The sequence below is a fragment of the Drosophila guanche genome, unplaced genomic scaffold (assembly GCF_900245975.1).
Source record: "Drosophila guanche unplaced genomic scaffold, DGUA_6, whole genome shotgun sequence".
In the NCBI taxonomy this organism is placed as follows: domain Eukaryota; kingdom Metazoa; phylum Arthropoda; class Insecta; order Diptera; family Drosophilidae; genus Drosophila; species Drosophila guanche.
Window position 1 is genome coordinate 2854686 of NW_022995748.1, and position 16131 is coordinate 2870816.

Sequence of the window (16131 nt, forward strand, 5' to 3'; positions counted from 1 at the left end):
TTCCCCTTCGCATAGAACACTGTCATTGGCGCTTAATTAATCTACCACAAAATCTTCCGGCTGTGCTGATAAGTCATCTATATTGTTTTAAAAATATCTACAACGCGTTTAAATAAATGTCAATATATTATTTGTATATTTTACACGCGGAACCAACACAGTCACACACACAGAGAGAGAGACCACGGAAAATTATCAACATGGAAAACAGCAAAGACAGCCTGAACGGACGGCGATCGATTCAATCAGAGCGCCAGCATCGAGTCAATCAGTACCAGTCGAGAGTCAGCGGAGACTGCAAATACACGGATCGCGGCAACATGTACATAATTGTGACGCTGGGACTGATCGTGGTGCACTTGTTGTTGCTGCCCATCTACGTGTACCTCACCTGGCACCACAAGTACTGGCGCAAGAGGGGCCTGGTGACGGCTCGTCCGCTCACGCTGTTGGGCACGTATCCGGGACTGCTGACGAGGCAGCGCAATTTGGTGGAGGATCTGCAGAAGGTGTACGAGTGAGTTGGCGTCTGAGCTTGGGCATTGGGTTTCAGCTCATCTGAGAGTTTCTTTTGAAGTAAATACAAGGGCAAGCATCGGGCTGTGGGCGTGTTTGTGACGCGTCAGCCGCAGATCTTGGTGCTTGATCCTGCGCTGGCCCACGAGATTCTGGTGAGCAATTTCCGCTGCTACAAGGACTCACTGACCAGCTCGTACATACGGCATGCCAAGTGGGACAAGTACGCGCGCCGCAATCCCTTCTGGGCCTCCGGCAAGTCCTGGCGCAGCCTGCGCACAGATGCCCAGGCTGGGATTTCTAGTCATCGACTGAAGCAGGCCTATGCCATATGGGAGGAGGGTGGCAAGATGCTAACAAACTACATGGCGGCACAGGTTACGGAGCACAAAAATGTTCTGGAGACCAGAGATGTGAGTAGGACTGCACGAGCCATAAATGAGAACCCATTCTAAGGCTCTTCTTTCGCAGCTCTGCTTTCGCTACACGGCCCATGTCATGGCTGACTTTATTTGGGGCATCGATGCTGGGACTCTGACCCGGCCTGAGGAGCATCCCAACAAGGTGCAGCAGATGGCCAGCAAGTGGACGAGCTATGCCTTCTATATGATCTCCGTATTCATGGCCACGATTGTGGCTCCCTTCAGCCGCCTGCTGCTGCGCCTGCGCTTCTATCCCAAAGAAACGGACGAATTCTTCTCCAAGCTAACCAAGGAGTCCATTGCCATGAGGCTCAGTGCTGGCAGTGCTGGCTCCCGCACAGATTATCTCGCCCATCTGCTGCAGCTGCGCGAACAGAAACAGGCCACGCACGACGACCTGGTGGGACATGCGCTGACCGTGATGTTGGATGGCTACGACACCACGGGAACTGCTCTGCTTCATGCTCTGTATTATGTGGGTGAGGCAACAGTTTGATCTGTAAACTATTCCACTGACGATCCTTTCAGCTGGCGGAGAATCCGGCAAGCCAGCAGAAACTGCGCACGGAAATCCTGAGTAACCTCAACACCGACAGGAGTCTCAGCTTCGAGCACTTGTGTGGCTTGCCCTATCTGGAGCAGGTGGTCTATGGTATGTTCTCTCTCCACTTTGTAGCAATAACTTAATCGGTTCTTTGGCAGAATCTCTGCGGCTGAGCAGCCTCATTCCGCAGTACACAAAAGTCTGCACGAATGCCACAAACATTCAGCTCAACGAATCCAAAACCCTAGAGGTGGAGGCAGGCATGACCATCATGATACCCAACTATCAGTTCCATCACGACAAAAGATATTTTCCCGATCCGGAGCTGTTCAAGCCGGAACGTTTTGATGCTGCTGCCCATCTCGAACTCATTCGCAAAGGTGTCTTCCTGCCCTTCAGTGATGGACCTCGCATTTGCATGGGTATGTCGCAGGGGATACAACTTCCACTTCTTATATGCATCCCAAATGTCTCCTTTAGGCATGCGTCTGGCTCTGTTGACTCTCAAGTCCGCTCTGATCCATATTCTCAGCGAATTTCAAGTGGTGCGCGGCAGGGAGAAACTCAGACCCCAAGGCGACGCTGGCTTCGGCATGGTACTCCAGGGTGATGTTCATCTTGAGTATCGACGCTTCTCGCGATAGTGTGGAGAGTGCTTACAGTGCTCGAATATACTTTTAATTCACAATTTGATTGTGATTTGCCGTTGTAGCTGATGTGTGAATGTTCACGCTTTGTAATACAAAATTCTTTGATGAGATAATGTAATCTTCGACTTGTAATCTTGCCGTACCCTCCTACTGTCTCTACATATCGCCAGAGTCGCCGCGATAATGCTATCAGCCTGCAGGTCGAACGAATAGAACATACAACTTTTAATATACATTTTAGCAAAAACAGCAATAAACTTTCATGCTATCAGATGCTCGATTCCATTCCCATTTTTTGACGCTTTGTTCGCTGTTATTTGTGGACAGTTTCCATTCGCTGCTCGTGCGGATCTGTTTGATTAGTTGGCCAGCATGTGGACGTTAGTCGGTCTGCTCTTGGGCGCTGTTCACATTGCCTTTGCCGGGGCTTACTTCTACTTGACCTGGCACCACAAGTACTGGCAGAAGCGGGGCGTGGTCACTGCGGAGCCACTGACCATTCTGGGCACTTATCCAGGCATTCTGGCCGACAAGAGCCGCAGCCTCATACTCGACGTGCAGGAGGTGTACAAGTAGGAGTAGAAGAATCCTCCACTAAACGTTTGCTAAATGCATGAGTGTGTTATTCCACAGCAAGTATAAGACACAGCACCGAGCTGTGGGCACTTTCCTCACACGACAGCCCCAATTGCTAGTGCTGGATCCGGCGCTGGCCCATGAAGTGCTGGTGGATAAGTTCAGCAACTTTCGGGACACCATAACCAGCAGCTATGTGGGGCACAATCCCGACGATAAGTTCGTGCACATATCTCCGTTCTTCAGCGCCGGCGATGACTGGAAGAGAAGGCGCACAGAGAACGGCGGCGGACTCACGCCGAGCAAACTGAAGATGGCCTTCACGATCTGGGAGCAGAGTGGCAAGAAACTGCTCGAATACATGGAGCGGGCGAGGCACGAGCAAGGCGACATCATCGAGACCAGAGATGTGAGTTGTAGTTTGTTGCAGTAGTTCCAAGAACTGATCTCCTCTGCTTGCAGCTCGCCTATCGCTTCATGGCCAACACAATGGCCGACTTCATATGGGGCATTGACGCGGGCTCCCTGACCAGCGCCGTTGGAGAGATAAGTCCCTTTCAGAAGACCTCCACGGCCTTTACCATCACCGCCTTCCAGTCCATCATCAGGTTCAACAAGTCCTTGGTGGCCCCTTTCCTGCGCAAGCTGCTGCAGATGCGTTTCTTCACCAAGGACTCGGATGAGTTCTATCTGCAGCTCACTCGGGATGCCATTAAGCTGCGCCAGAGTGGCAGTGGCTCCGACCGCACGGACTATCTGTCTCATCTCATGCAGCTGCAGCAGCGGGGCAACTGCATCGCGGATTCGGTGGGTTATGCGCTGTCCGTTCTGCTGGATGGCTACGAGACCTCCGCCGCCGTTCTCTACCATTTGCTTTACACGGTAATTCCTTTGTATCATATTCAATGCAACCGATACCTAAAGCTTAACAATCTTATCAGCTGAGCGAGAATCATGAAGAGCAGGAAAAATTACGCACAGAACTCACAGAGGCACTCCATGCGGAGGAGCACATCAGCTACGAGAAGTTGAACGCTTTGCCCTATCTGGATCAGTGCTTAAATGGTACGTACAGTCCCTGTAGTCCCTGAGTCCCTAACTTTATAAGTTTGTCCTTCTCTCTTTCAGAGTCTCTACGCCTCACCTCACCCATTGGCTTCTTCATGCGAATCTGCACAAAGGCCACGCAACTCGATTTGGGCAATGGCAAAGTGGCGGATCTAGAGCCAGGAACTAGTGTCATGATTCCCGCCTATCAATTCCATCACGATGATGGCTTTTATACGGAGGCAAGTCGCTTCCAGCCGGAACGCTTTGACAACGGTGCGGCGACTGTGCTGACCAAGCGGGGCTGCTTTCTGCCCTTTGGCGATGGTCCACGCGTTTGCCTAGGTGCGTAATACACTGAAATCATATCTAAAATGTTGCTTTGACTCGCGCTGCATCTGAAAGTCAACAAGTCTTTTATCAGCCATATTCTGCACTTAATCTATAACTTTCTTAACCATTTAATAACCGTTCCACTCTCCACTTCTCCAGGCATGCGTGTTGGGCAACTGAGCGTTAAAACGGCCATTCTGCACATCCTCACACAGTACCAGGTTGAGCAGACCGAAAAGGTGCCCATGGATGCAGACAGCGGCTTAGGAATATTCCTCAATGGCGATGTTCGGCTGAAATATACAAAATGTCTATAATCATTTTCGCTCATTTTTATATATATAAATACATGTGTATACAGTGTGTGTGTGTGTGTGTTTGTGTTGGTCTTTGGGGGCCCAGCCGCGTCGAAATTTAATTTAGCGCAAACCGACCACAGACCCACTGACACTGCCCGGGCTGCCACCACCTCTCTCTCTCCTATTCAGAACTGAGCCTTTATACTATATATTTCCCTTTCATATTGAGCGACCGCATGCAGTGGACGTCGACGAAGGACAACGGACAATGGACAACGAAGGACGAAGGACGATGCCGATCCCCAGCCACAATGCCACCGCGTGTGTATGAGTATTGTGCAGCATTCGCTGGCTTTCTCTTTCTCTTGCTCCTCCACTACACTGCCACGGGGTTTGACTATTATTTTGTTGCAGAAAGAATATTTCCCGCTTTATGTGGCACATTTTTGTGTTTCCTGTGTGCGGCAAAGGTATACAAAATTCGCTGTGTCACAAGTTGGACTTGCATTTATTTGTATTTACATTTTTTTCGCTTCTTTTTGTTATGCAACAAGCCACAAAATTTCATTTGAGCTTGCAACATGGCGCATTCAAATTTGTTCCATCTGCCCCGACACCAAAATGCATAAAGCGGGTGGCCGTCGCTGTCGAAGAGGAAAGCGAAAAAGTATTTCCCCTGCAAATGAAACTTTATGGCGACCCTAAGCCAATGGGGGCCAACGTTTTATTTATGAGCCTAAGCAAATTGCGAATTAAAAACGGAAAAATGAAGCCACAAATATTTGAATTCAATTTGAATGCTGATATATTTGTGCGCCGCGGATGGGTAAGCCACGATCAAACAGACAAACAAACAGTCGTAAAAAGTGAATGAGTGCAGAACAGGGGAACATTTCCGCTTTTCCGCAGCTAAAAGGCAATGGAAAAGGCAAAGCCTTCATTTCATGTTGCAACAACACTCGAAGATAAGCAGCGACAGTGGCAAAGAGCGAGCAGGACATGCCCCAGGCACAGGCAGAGAGGCCCAGACCCAGACCCAGACCCAGACCCAGGCCCAGGAGCTGCCGTGCTTCATGCTACGTTGGCTTTTATCCAATTTACCTGATAACCACAAATGAGCGTTAATGGGCAAATAAATAGAAAAGTGCCAACTACGCCACTGCGAAGCGTTAACTGAGTGGAGCCACCGCGCCGGTGGCTGGTCGCTGGCACCAACTTGGGATCCCATAACCGTTTGTGCAGCTTGATGCCCTGTCGCGCATTACTTTAGTACACATACTAAACAAGTTTAATATGCCTTCCTCCCGTTTCAGGGCTAGGTTAACTCAGGGCTGTTAGAGAATCTCTGATGCAGAAATTGTAAATCCTCAAATCGGATTTTATGGGCAACCGCATCAATTTTGGGTCATTAGTGAATAATGGAGGATGCCAGAAAAGTGTTTAAGCAAACAAATGGAAACGCTAAATGGAAGCGTGATTAAGTTGGGTACGAAAATGTACGCCGATAAACCTTAAAACGTAAGCCAGGACACACCAGGCTAATTTCTTGCTCGCACTGAGCAAAGGACTGGCCCTTGGCCGTTCTGTGAGTGGGAATCCCAATCAGTTGCCTGTCCTCGCACCCATCGTCGAACACGTTCGACAAACCTGCGCCACACCCTGGCAAACAATGTGCCAAATTCGAAGCGGGGCTGATGGCAGCCAGGGGTCACGGCACTCGAGCCTGGCCAGCATTAATTTGTGCACGTTCCATTTGCCAGCGACTCCCCAGCCATTGGGTGCTGGTCTGTGTCTGTGTCTGTGTCTGTGTCTGGGCTCTTGGGTGCTGGCGGCACTGCAACACTTTGGCCACAAACACAGAAACAAACACCAACAGCAACCAGCAGGGACGGCAGAGATGCAGATACGCCGAGATGCAGAGGTAGACAAAAGCGTTGGCCAGCAAACGGGTAATGGAATTAGCAACAATTTAACCATTAAACACATCATGTGCATTGGCATGTGGTACATTCAGTTGGTGGATTACCCTCTTCCAGGCATCTCCCTCTGGTAGCTTCAGCTACCCTCAACTTCTGGACCCATTAAGCATTGTTTCGAGTCCCATTTCCCCGCTCGGTTCTGGCTGGTTGGCTCAGTTACAAGTGTGCTCGCCCTCTCTCGTGTCTGGCTGGCGGTTTACTGGAATTAAATCAGAGCAGAACGTTGCCATTTTGGCTTTAGCCTGCTTAATAGACCTTTGGCTGCTTCTATCGCAATGCAACTGATTGGACGGGCTCCCTGCCACACGTGGCCATTAATTAAATGGTCATCAACTTTCATCTTTACCAGCCCACATCTTCTGCCTGTTCCAGGTCCAAGTCCCTCCAGAGTGGATGAGCAGCAGCTCAGGCTAAGTATCTTTTGCTTTTATGGCAGGTAAGCCAGAGAACAAATTTCTGCTGACGCAGTCCAACATGTTGGCCATAATATAAATAAGTGACAGGAAAAGTTTGCTAGGTGGGAAAACCACTCTTGATGGTTCCGTTGGCAAGGCAAAGACGATTCCTTGAGCTTATTTAGTTGCTTTTAATATTTTCTTGGGCTTCATTTGGTTTAGCGTGAAGCTTGAAGAACTATTTCCAATCAGTGCCACATCAGCATCACAAGCCAATTTGTTCAAATAAAATACACACATGACTGTAGGCATTTGTGCAAATGGTTGCCTCTTGTGCTTGTGCTGATTTTATTTGTGTGTGCTGATGATCCCCGCTTAGGAACGGTCAGGTAATTGTGCAGGAAAAATGGCACCATTAGCCCAACAAATGTGTTGTTTCCACATAGATTGCCCAAAGGTAAGCAAGAAACCAAAACGAAACCAACTGAACCGAGAACACAGAACCGAGAACACAGCACCCGGACCATGGCTGTATCCATCTTCGGCTCGGTGGGGTTCAACCTTAATTAAAATTAGAAAGTGCCCAAAAAGTCAAGCGAAAATTCCACTCAGAGTGCAGCGAGGGGTGTCTAACATTTTCATTAGCGAAGCAAATGAAAATTAAGCGAATTCTAAATGAAAATAGACAGCCAGTTTGGGTCTGCTGTTGCCGCTTTTGTTAATTCGTTCCCCAGACACCCCGGACGCTGGCCATTCATAAATCATTAATATGCAAAAATGACGGGTAAAGAGGCGCCTATTAAGTCCATATACATGGCTTAAATATTACGAATACGCCCACTTGAGCAGCCAGCGAGCCAGACAGAGTTCCAGGTCCCTCTTTTGGCCTTCCTCTTCCTCTTCCGTGGTGTCTGCCCTGGTCTGCGGGTGTGTGGCAGATAAAAACTTAAAGAATTATAACTTTGGGGCTTCTGGATGTCTCCGAGGAGCGAGCACAACGACCACAAAAGTAAATAACAAGCCAGGACGGCAAACTCTGCACAAAAAAATAGCCAAAGAGAGAGGCAAGTTTTAAATATAATTTCAGCTTTTGTGCTAGTGCGTCAACATGGAACACGATATGGGGAGACCAGTCCGCAAAAAAATACACACAAAATAAGGGAAGTGTCTCTGTGGAGCCCGATAAGTTACTTGGCTGGGAATGTCCTCCCATGCCCTCGCAGGCCCTGTCAATATTTGTTTCGCAATCAGCAAATACGTGTGCAGTCAATGGACTGGGCCTGCTCGGGCTTAGGGCTCGGGATATATGAAGTTTTGTTGGTCAGCAGAGGCAGTCGTTTGACTTTGGGCCAACCAACCAACCATACGCCAAAGAAATTGGAAACAAACCCAAAGCACACAAGAGCAAACCAATGGAATACACTTGCAGCTGGTCAATTACAAAAATTGGGCACCTTTTCCAAGTAGTTTGCACATTTTCTCATTGATTTTAGGCTGGGGTAATTTGATTTGATTTGTATTTTGTTTCAATGTTTGTTCGGTCTAATAAGTACTCGTAACATTGACAAGTGTCAGCGACTTCGCGGGACCAGCTGTCATAGACAAACACACACACACACACACACACACACTTAAGGACTGTCAAGAGCACTGACAACTGTCAGGACATCACGGAGTACAAGCCGCTTAGTGCTTGACGTTTTCACCTCCAGCATTGGGTGAATCATGAAAAGTGATTTGCTTGCACTTGGCTTTAAGAGTGTAAGTCCAATGGACATTCTTGCAACGAGTCAAGATGCCTCAGGAGACGACGCGTCGGTAGGAGATTTCTCCTCATGCCTGTTTTGAATTAATTGACGGAAAGAATTTGTTTTCATATTCCTGCAATGATTAAACATTAAATACAGTGCTTTATTTGAGCAAGCCCCTACTTAATAACTCGTAAATCCTAATGGCATTGCTTTCTCGGTCTTATCATCATCTGAGCCCGCTTCAGCGAGTACGTATGACCCTTGAACTGATACCAGTTGATGCCCTTTCCGTGCGTGTTATCGCCATACTTGCCAGCCAAATTGCTAGAAAAGCAGACAAAATCAGGGAATCAGTGAATATTTTGGCAATTAGTTTTGAATGCATATAGAAGTATTTTTACCTGTGATGACACGCATTGTACCACCATGCACTGGAGTAAGTGACTGCGCAGTTGCTCGCTGCGTGCTTGTCATTATCGCGATCTCGTGTGGTGAACTTTTGGCCCAGATGGGTGGCGAGGGCATCGCCGGCATTCCCGGAGGTATTTCCGAGTGACTCCAAGGCAAATCCATCTTGCTCTGAGCCGATTTTAAAGTTGTCGTACATCTGGTATCGCCGCTCGCCCCCATTGTCCTCCAGGAGAACGAGTAGTTCCTGGCCCTGAGCCGAGCTCATGGCATGCAGTTTGTCGAGGCCCAGGAAGAACTCATTTTCCAACTTGCCGAACCCGTTCTTGTAGTCATTCCAATCCCGGTAGAAGTCCTCACTGCCGTCAGTACGCCGCAGGACGATGGTCCAGCCGCCTCCATGGGACAACTGGTCACAGGCCACCACAAAGGGGTGTTTACTGTACTCGGGCACCACGATCACATTGATCTCGCTGTGCTGCGTTAGAATCGAGGGTTCGGCGCAACTTTTCCCGTACATCTTTGTCTCCACTCCTGTTTTGGACAGACACGTGTCCAGTTTCTGTGACAGTTCATCCAACAACTCCCCATGCCGCTCCTGCTCCACTCTGTGAATGGATTGCATGGGATAAAGATTTTTCCAGGCGATCTCCAGCTTATATTTACCGCACAGCAATCATCTGAGATCTTATTGAAGCAGCATTACCACAGATCGTTGACATTTCGCAAGCTTTTTCCGCACTTAAGCGGGAAAAAATGCTGAACAAGACAACTGAGAGTAATAATCCGAAATGCAGCATGGCTACTGTAAAGGGGAAGTGCACCGAGAAGACTGAGCTGGGAACGTATCTGACGTACCATAATATATAAGTACACTCATAGTGGAAGCTGGGAATTTCTTATCGCTCGTTTCTGAGGGGATTTTTGTGGTCTGGCTGTGGGATTTACATATTCTGAGAGATGACTAAACTTGATCAATTTGTTTGTTTGTTTTGAATTGGTTTACTGCAAGGATGGTGATAGAATTCAGTAAAAAATAGAACATGTGTGTGAGTTTTTTAGGGTTTAAAATGTTTACTGAACATAAAATTGTTTTGTTGTGGAATTTATGTGTGACTGCAGACCGAATTACAAAACCAAAAAGGAGACCAGACAATGTCGCTTTATTCCAACTCGCACACTCATAATTACACACATATTCGAGCAGTTTTTTACAAGGGAACAAAAGAGAAATGTCAGAGCTCCCAGAAAAAGTAAGTGCGCATATTAAAATTATATATATTTCGAATTAAAAGAGTCGTATATGTAGTGATGAGTCTTCCTTCTCAGCTTCTTCTTGTGGTGGAATTTATTTTCCTGTACATACGCAAATTGTTGTTGGGAGTTCTTTTTCGGGCATGCAGAGAGCAACTTTCGTCAGAGCTGCATGGCCACCAATGCCACCAAAAATTTAATGCGCCACGGACTCGGAACTCCTGACAGTCGGCAGTAGGCGGACTCTGGCTTCGGCTTCGGCTGCGGCTGCGGCTGCGGCTGAGGGTGTGCGCCAAAAGCAATAAATTTTCATGCCCACTGTCAGAGTCGAGAGCGGAGCGTGTTCTGGGAGGGGACAGGTCCAGGTCCAGGTCCAGGTTCTGTTCCACCTCCCGCAGCTAGTGCCGTCGGGCTGAGTGTCATATTTCTGGGCGGCACATCTTACGGAAGGTATTTTCGCTGGGTAATGGCAGCATGAATAACAAATTTTCAAGATCGAGTTCTCATTTGCTTTAAATTTATTTGTAATATTGCCACACATTTTGCTTTTCTTTCACAGTTTCATTTATCTGGAATTGACGTCAATTTCATCAGTAATTGTACCGTTAACGGTGGAAAGCGTATTTCTCCTTCGCTTTCGTGACAAAGTCTTTTCATGTTTGCTTTCATTTCATTCGCCGTTATTCGCTTCTTTTTTTGTGTTTATTTTACGACCACGGACAAAAGTCCCGTTTCATTTTTTGCCACTTTTGTAGCGTTTTACAGTCATATGAATATTAAATTAAATTTCGGTGCTCTCTTCTCATTTAAATTGTGTGTGTGAGGGTGGCACAGACGCAGGGAATTGGAATTGAAATGGCAGACTACGTACACGCCTCGACTCTGCTTGATAATGGAAACAGCAGAGTGGCAAATGCAGAAGATGCCACATGTGCCATTCATCAGGGGCGGCTATCCGCTTTTAATCAAATGCAAAGTTGACCAAAGAACCGGAAAGAGAACCGGCAGACATGGAGAGTGGGACAGGTACATTCTGCAGCCTCAAGATGGCCAAGTGTGCCCTTCCTTCCATCCCTGCATCGGCAAATGCAAAGCAGTTAGAGCCGCTGGGTGCTGGGTGCTGCCTGCTGACTGTGCCTGATATGGCTCACTTCTGTCATTTATCTTCTTTTACGGTTTGCAAGGGCGTGCCCGACGACCATTCGGTTCCAGAGGTGCAAGCCAGCTGCTGAGCAACGTATGAGGAAGCACACACATAAACACACAATATACACTGGCAGAAATAATATCGAAATTAAAATTCGGCTGACTCCATTTTAAGCTTGAAATTTAGGAAAAAAAACGTTTTATTTGGTTGAGTAGTGTGATCAGAATAAAGAGAAACATTAATCTACTTTCGCTCGGTGTATTCCTGGACAATCCCACACACAAATCTGTACGAGTGTGTGCCGCACATGGCTGTGCATATTTGAGAAATTGTGTTTGCACTTTGGCTTTGGTTTTCGACTTACTTTGGCCGGCACCTCAACTGCAATTGTTTTTGCAGCCGTGCGCTGCTGTTGCACAAACACACACACACTCGCACAGCGATCGAAAAATTTGCTGCCTTTTTGGCACTTAATCCTGCCACTGCCATGGCCCCTAATAAACTTGACACTTCACCGGGCACGCACATTTCCTCCATCCTCTGTGCTTGTACCCATACCCATGTGCATGTAAAATGAATGCGCTTTTAAGATATTCATAAACAACTTGACAACAAACTGCACTTTGGCTCAACAGCAAAAACCCACACAAGCTGCAATTAATTTGATTGCAGGCAGCAATGGGAAAATGTATTATTTGATTTTGTGCATTTATTTTTTGCTCCGATTCGGTTAAATCGCACGATAACATGTGCGCAAAATTTGATTTTGAATTTTGTCAGGTTTTTGCCGCTTTAAAGAATTCAACAGCGAATTCTCGTTATGCAAATGGCCTGGGAACGTGCCTAAAATGGCAATTAATGCAATTTGCATCACAGAATCGGGCATAAAATATCAATAAACAGAGCGTGAAGGAGACAGCAGCAAATGGGCATTTGTCGCAGAAATGGGATACGTGGATAATCGAATGGTGGCAATTAATGCCCAACAGTTTGCCCGGCTGGCCTGGGAGGAAGGTAGATCCGAAATGGGCAATAATTACTCTACGAGTGTGCGGCTCTGCAATCAGTTGTGTCTAGAGCACAGATTGGTATAAATGCTTCATCTATCTTATGCAATTTAACAATTGGAAATTTGTCCCAAAAAGCACCGAAAGTTCACACAAATATAACAAATTTCTGTTGTTTCATAAATGAATCTTTTGTTTGTGAAAACATGTCAATGATCGATCCAATAGGTTATGTGTCAGGTATTTATTGATGCCCACTTTAAACAATAGCAATAATCATAATTGATATTATTAATATTATTGAAATGCATAATAATAATAATTCGAATTTATTTCTGCTCAAATACAAAATAATTCAATTCGACAATCAAAGCCGCAAATGCGCAAATTGCTGGCCGCTTTTTTGTTGCTGTTTTCACCTGGGATCAATGCGAAATTGCTGTGGCACGAGGAAGCCAGCTAATGCGGCAAATTAATTACAAATGATGCTCTCAAAGGCAGGCAGGCACTCCCGGTCCCAGCCTCTATTGGGGCTTGCCGTTTGTTGTTGCGGCCTGATTTTTAATTTATGCACACCGCAGTTGATTTTCACATAAAATCCGACTCACAGCCTCACAAATCCACCGCAACTTAAAAGCTTAAAACGCCACGCCAGCAATGACTGCCTGGTAAGACTCCCGCTTCTGCTCCTGGCTGAGATCCTGCGCCTGGCTCTGGTTCTGGAAGCTGGCGCTGGGCTCGGTGCCAAATCCCCGACCAAGGCTTATAAATTTTAATTAAAATGCGACGCCAGCAACAGCAACGGCAACGGCAACGGCAACAGCATCATCAGCCTCAGCTGCGGCAGAGTGCGTTGCGTGTACGAGTATTCTCGGCGCTTATTTCCGCTTACATTACAAATAAATTTTGCTAAGTCCGACCCGGGTCAGGGTCGGCTAATGCTAATACAGGTGTTGAAACCTCGACATTTCGATGGGAAACTTGTAAGCCGCCTAAGAAAAGTAATTTTTAAATACATTTTCCACAATGAAGTGCCGGAGTTTTTCACAGCAAATCTTGACTGCAAAATAATATCCAAAAATTGTCTCTGCCACTTCACGAGAAAGTTCACTGATATTTCTCTCAATTATTACTACCAAAAATGTTGGCTCACTCGAGCCAGCTGTTGCCGGACTCAGTTTAAGTTTGGTCCTTAGCCCCGGCAGCAGAAGAAACATTTGTTCACAATTTGGAGCGGATGGACTGGGGTGCCGAGGGGGTCACTGCACTAATGACGCAAAACGGCGTAAATAACAAGTTGCTGGCATTTGGTCAACAAGTGGGGGGATTGCGTTGCCAACTAGGCAGTCGGTTCAATTCTCCTGCCTTCCCTATCAATGCCCCAAGCCCTGCCCACCATTCCACAGCAGCTGTCTGCTAATGAGAGGCAATGAAGAGGAAGAACGGGTCCTGGGACTTGGTTGCGCTGAAATTGAAATTAAAATGCAAGCCCCGCTGGTGCCCAGCTCTGGGCGTTTTTCCGGGGCGTGTCCTCTGGCTGAACATTTGATTTAATCAAGCTGTGGGGGTGGCAGCAAACTCATATCTTTCACTTCAGTTTTAAATCGTTTGCAATCGGGCATGAAGGCAGTTGGCTGCGCCTTTAGTGTCACATTTGAACGAGAAAGTGAGAAGAAATCAATTTGAAGTCAAAGCATGTCTATGAGGCTGAACGACGAGGCCATGCGTCAGTTCACGGTGGCCAAAATCCAAGAGGGAACCAATGTGCGCAAGAGCTCGCTGGACTTCTCTGCCGATGGACGTTGCCTGCTTGTCTGTGACCCCTCGGCGCTGACTTTAATCAGCAGCAGCCGTCAGTCCGTGCTCTGCCAGGTGCACATGCATCACTACAATCCCGAGGTGGCCTGCTTTGCTCAGCCGGCAAACCGCGTTCTGCATAGCTCTTCCAAGGTGAGTGGAGGGACAGGAAACAGTAGCAGATATTTCTAGAAGCCATTTTCCTCCTTACCCCTCAGACGAACTATTCCATCTTCTGTCAGGATTTGAACACTCGCAGTGTGGTGCGAAAGTTTTGTGGCCATTCCAAGAGTGCCCTCATCTTGAGTACTCAGCCGGGCAATGGCAATGTCTTCATCAGTGCTGGCCGGGATGATCAGGTGTACATGTGGGACTTCCGTGTCTCGGATCACACATATCATTTGAAGAAGCTTCTCCAGCCGCTGTGTGGCTACGATCCGACCGGCAAGACCTTTGCCACAACCTCCAAATCTATGCGCATCGACATCCACGATGTGCGGATGCTTGGAGAAAAGCCCAGCACAAAGTTCGAGTACAACAATAACGATGCGGCGGATTGGAGCCATTTACAGTTTTCGCCCGATGGAAAGACACTGCTGCTAAGCACAAATTGTTCACGATTCTTCAGTGTGAACCCCTTGAGCGGATCCTTCCATCAGGCCTACGCCGGTTATTGCAATGAGCAGCGTCTGCCGCTGAAGGCCGCCTTTACTCCAGACTCGCAGTTCGTACTCTCCGGAGACGGTCACGGCCAGGTGTACGTGTGGCGCGCGTCGAGCGGAAAGTTGGCTGCGCAGTTGAAGGGCAGAAGTGTGGGTCCGGTGCGCTGCCTGCGCTTCCATCCCACGGCCACGATGTTTGTCACCAGCAATGAACGCGTTTCTTTCTGGATGCCCAAGCGCAATGGCGTGTACGACTGGGTGGATGAGGAGTTAACAGAGGCGCAGCCAGTAGTGAAATCCGAAGCAACTCCAAAACCTTTTCCAAAACCAATTACGTTTCCTATGCCCATGACAAAAAGGAATCAGCCGCGGCAATCCTTTCTATCACTAACCAATCGATTTTCGAAAAGGCAGCGCATGGGACATCCTAATGCTGAAAGCGGCCTACGTGAGCCTGTCAGTTATAATTGTCGCTACGAATAAAGAGGAACAGTCAGCAGTCAATCAACCAGCTCCAAGAATAACATCGCACTTGGCCAAAAGTTTCCGGTTTCCGGTCCAGGAACCCTTCATTCGTTTGCCAGCAGGAACTCCTTTAACTTTGGTGGTCTCCTTATGCTTTTGAGACACACAAATTGTTGAGTTTTGCCAGCAAATTGCACAGCTGGCTGCGTTCTGCCTAGGATTGGTGGCGGACCTGCAAACTTTTGCCAACTTTTCCTTTTCCCTCTGTATGTACTCGAGCTCCTCTCCTATATGTATTTATATATTCTAACAGCACTGACAAGCGTTTCATTTAGTTTTTGTGCCCATAAAAAGTATTCCCTCTCTCTTTTAATATTAATGAAATCTTTTGCCAAAGCCCCAGAAAGGAGACTCAAGTCGTACCCGCACACACAAATTTCTGTTGAACTTCTCAAGTTGTAACTCTAATTGCATTCGGTTCTGCTCAGTGCTCCTCTAAACTTTCAATGAGCGATATGAAGTTTTGAATGCGCCTCATCATACAACTGTAAGAGGCTTAAGTTATCACGGAATCTCTACACAAGCTGCGGACCAAACTAAATTAGAAGACGAGTGTGTCTGTGAGTGTTCTCGAATATATGATTATCGTGCTAAATGCTGTCGAGGTTGACGTGGGTAACTGTATTGAATGTACTGCAAGTTGCTGCCGTTACAATTCGGGGGTGGAAACGAGAGTCATGTCAGAGCGAGAGTGCTGCTGGATAGCGGCAGCGCAAGGCAAAGAGCCCGAGAGAGAGAGAGAGAGAGAGCGGTCATGAGAGCGTGAACGATCGTGTCCGCTGTTAGCAACAACAGTTCGCTGCTCTCTCTCTGTTAACA

At 47.4% G+C, this 16131-nt stretch overlaps 4 protein-coding genes across 4 annotated transcripts; 3 read left to right on the forward strand and 1 right to left on the reverse strand.

The window, feature by feature from the left end:
* Positions 1-164: 164 nt before the first annotated feature.
* Positions 165-2250, forward strand: LOC117584067 (probable cytochrome P450 309a2). Its single transcript, XM_034272810.1, has 6 exons — positions 165-517; positions 578-929; positions 988-1413; positions 1467-1590; positions 1641-1904; positions 1963-2250. The coding sequence occupies exons 1-6, from the start codon at positions 201-203 to the stop codon at positions 2124-2126; spliced, it is 1647 nt and encodes a 548-aa protein (XP_034128701.1). The 5' UTR covers positions 165-200; the 3' UTR covers positions 2127-2250.
* Positions 2251-2455: 205 nt separating this feature from the next.
* LOC117584068 (probable cytochrome P450 309a1) lies at positions 2456-4406 on the forward strand. The gene is made up of 6 exons (XM_034272811.1): positions 2456-2704; positions 2766-3117; positions 3171-3590; positions 3650-3773; positions 3837-4100; positions 4248-4406. The coding sequence occupies exons 1-6, from the start codon at positions 2505-2507 to the stop codon at positions 4403-4405; spliced, it is 1518 nt and encodes a 505-aa protein (XP_034128702.1). The 5' UTR covers positions 2456-2504; the 3' UTR covers position 4406.
* A 4221-nt stretch (positions 4407-8627) lies between these two features.
* On the reverse strand, positions 8628-9748 carry LOC117584002 (ryncolin-2-like). The gene is made up of 3 exons (XM_034272731.1): positions 9587-9748; positions 8914-9528; positions 8628-8836 (listed from the first exon to the last, which is right to left on the reverse strand). The coding sequence occupies exons 1-3, from the start codon at positions 9718-9720 to the stop codon at positions 8710-8712; spliced, it is 876 nt and encodes a 291-aa protein (XP_034128622.1). The 5' UTR covers positions 9721-9748; the 3' UTR covers positions 8628-8709.
* Positions 9749-13994: 4246 nt separating this feature from the next.
* Positions 13995-15528, forward strand: LOC117584187 (WD repeat-containing protein 82). Its single transcript, XM_034272955.1, has 2 exons — positions 13995-14278; positions 14344-15528. The coding sequence occupies exons 1-2, from the start codon at positions 14024-14026 to the stop codon at positions 15268-15270; spliced, it is 1182 nt and encodes a 393-aa protein (XP_034128846.1). The 5' UTR covers positions 13995-14023; the 3' UTR covers positions 15271-15528.
* Positions 15529-16131: the final 603 nt, after the last annotated feature.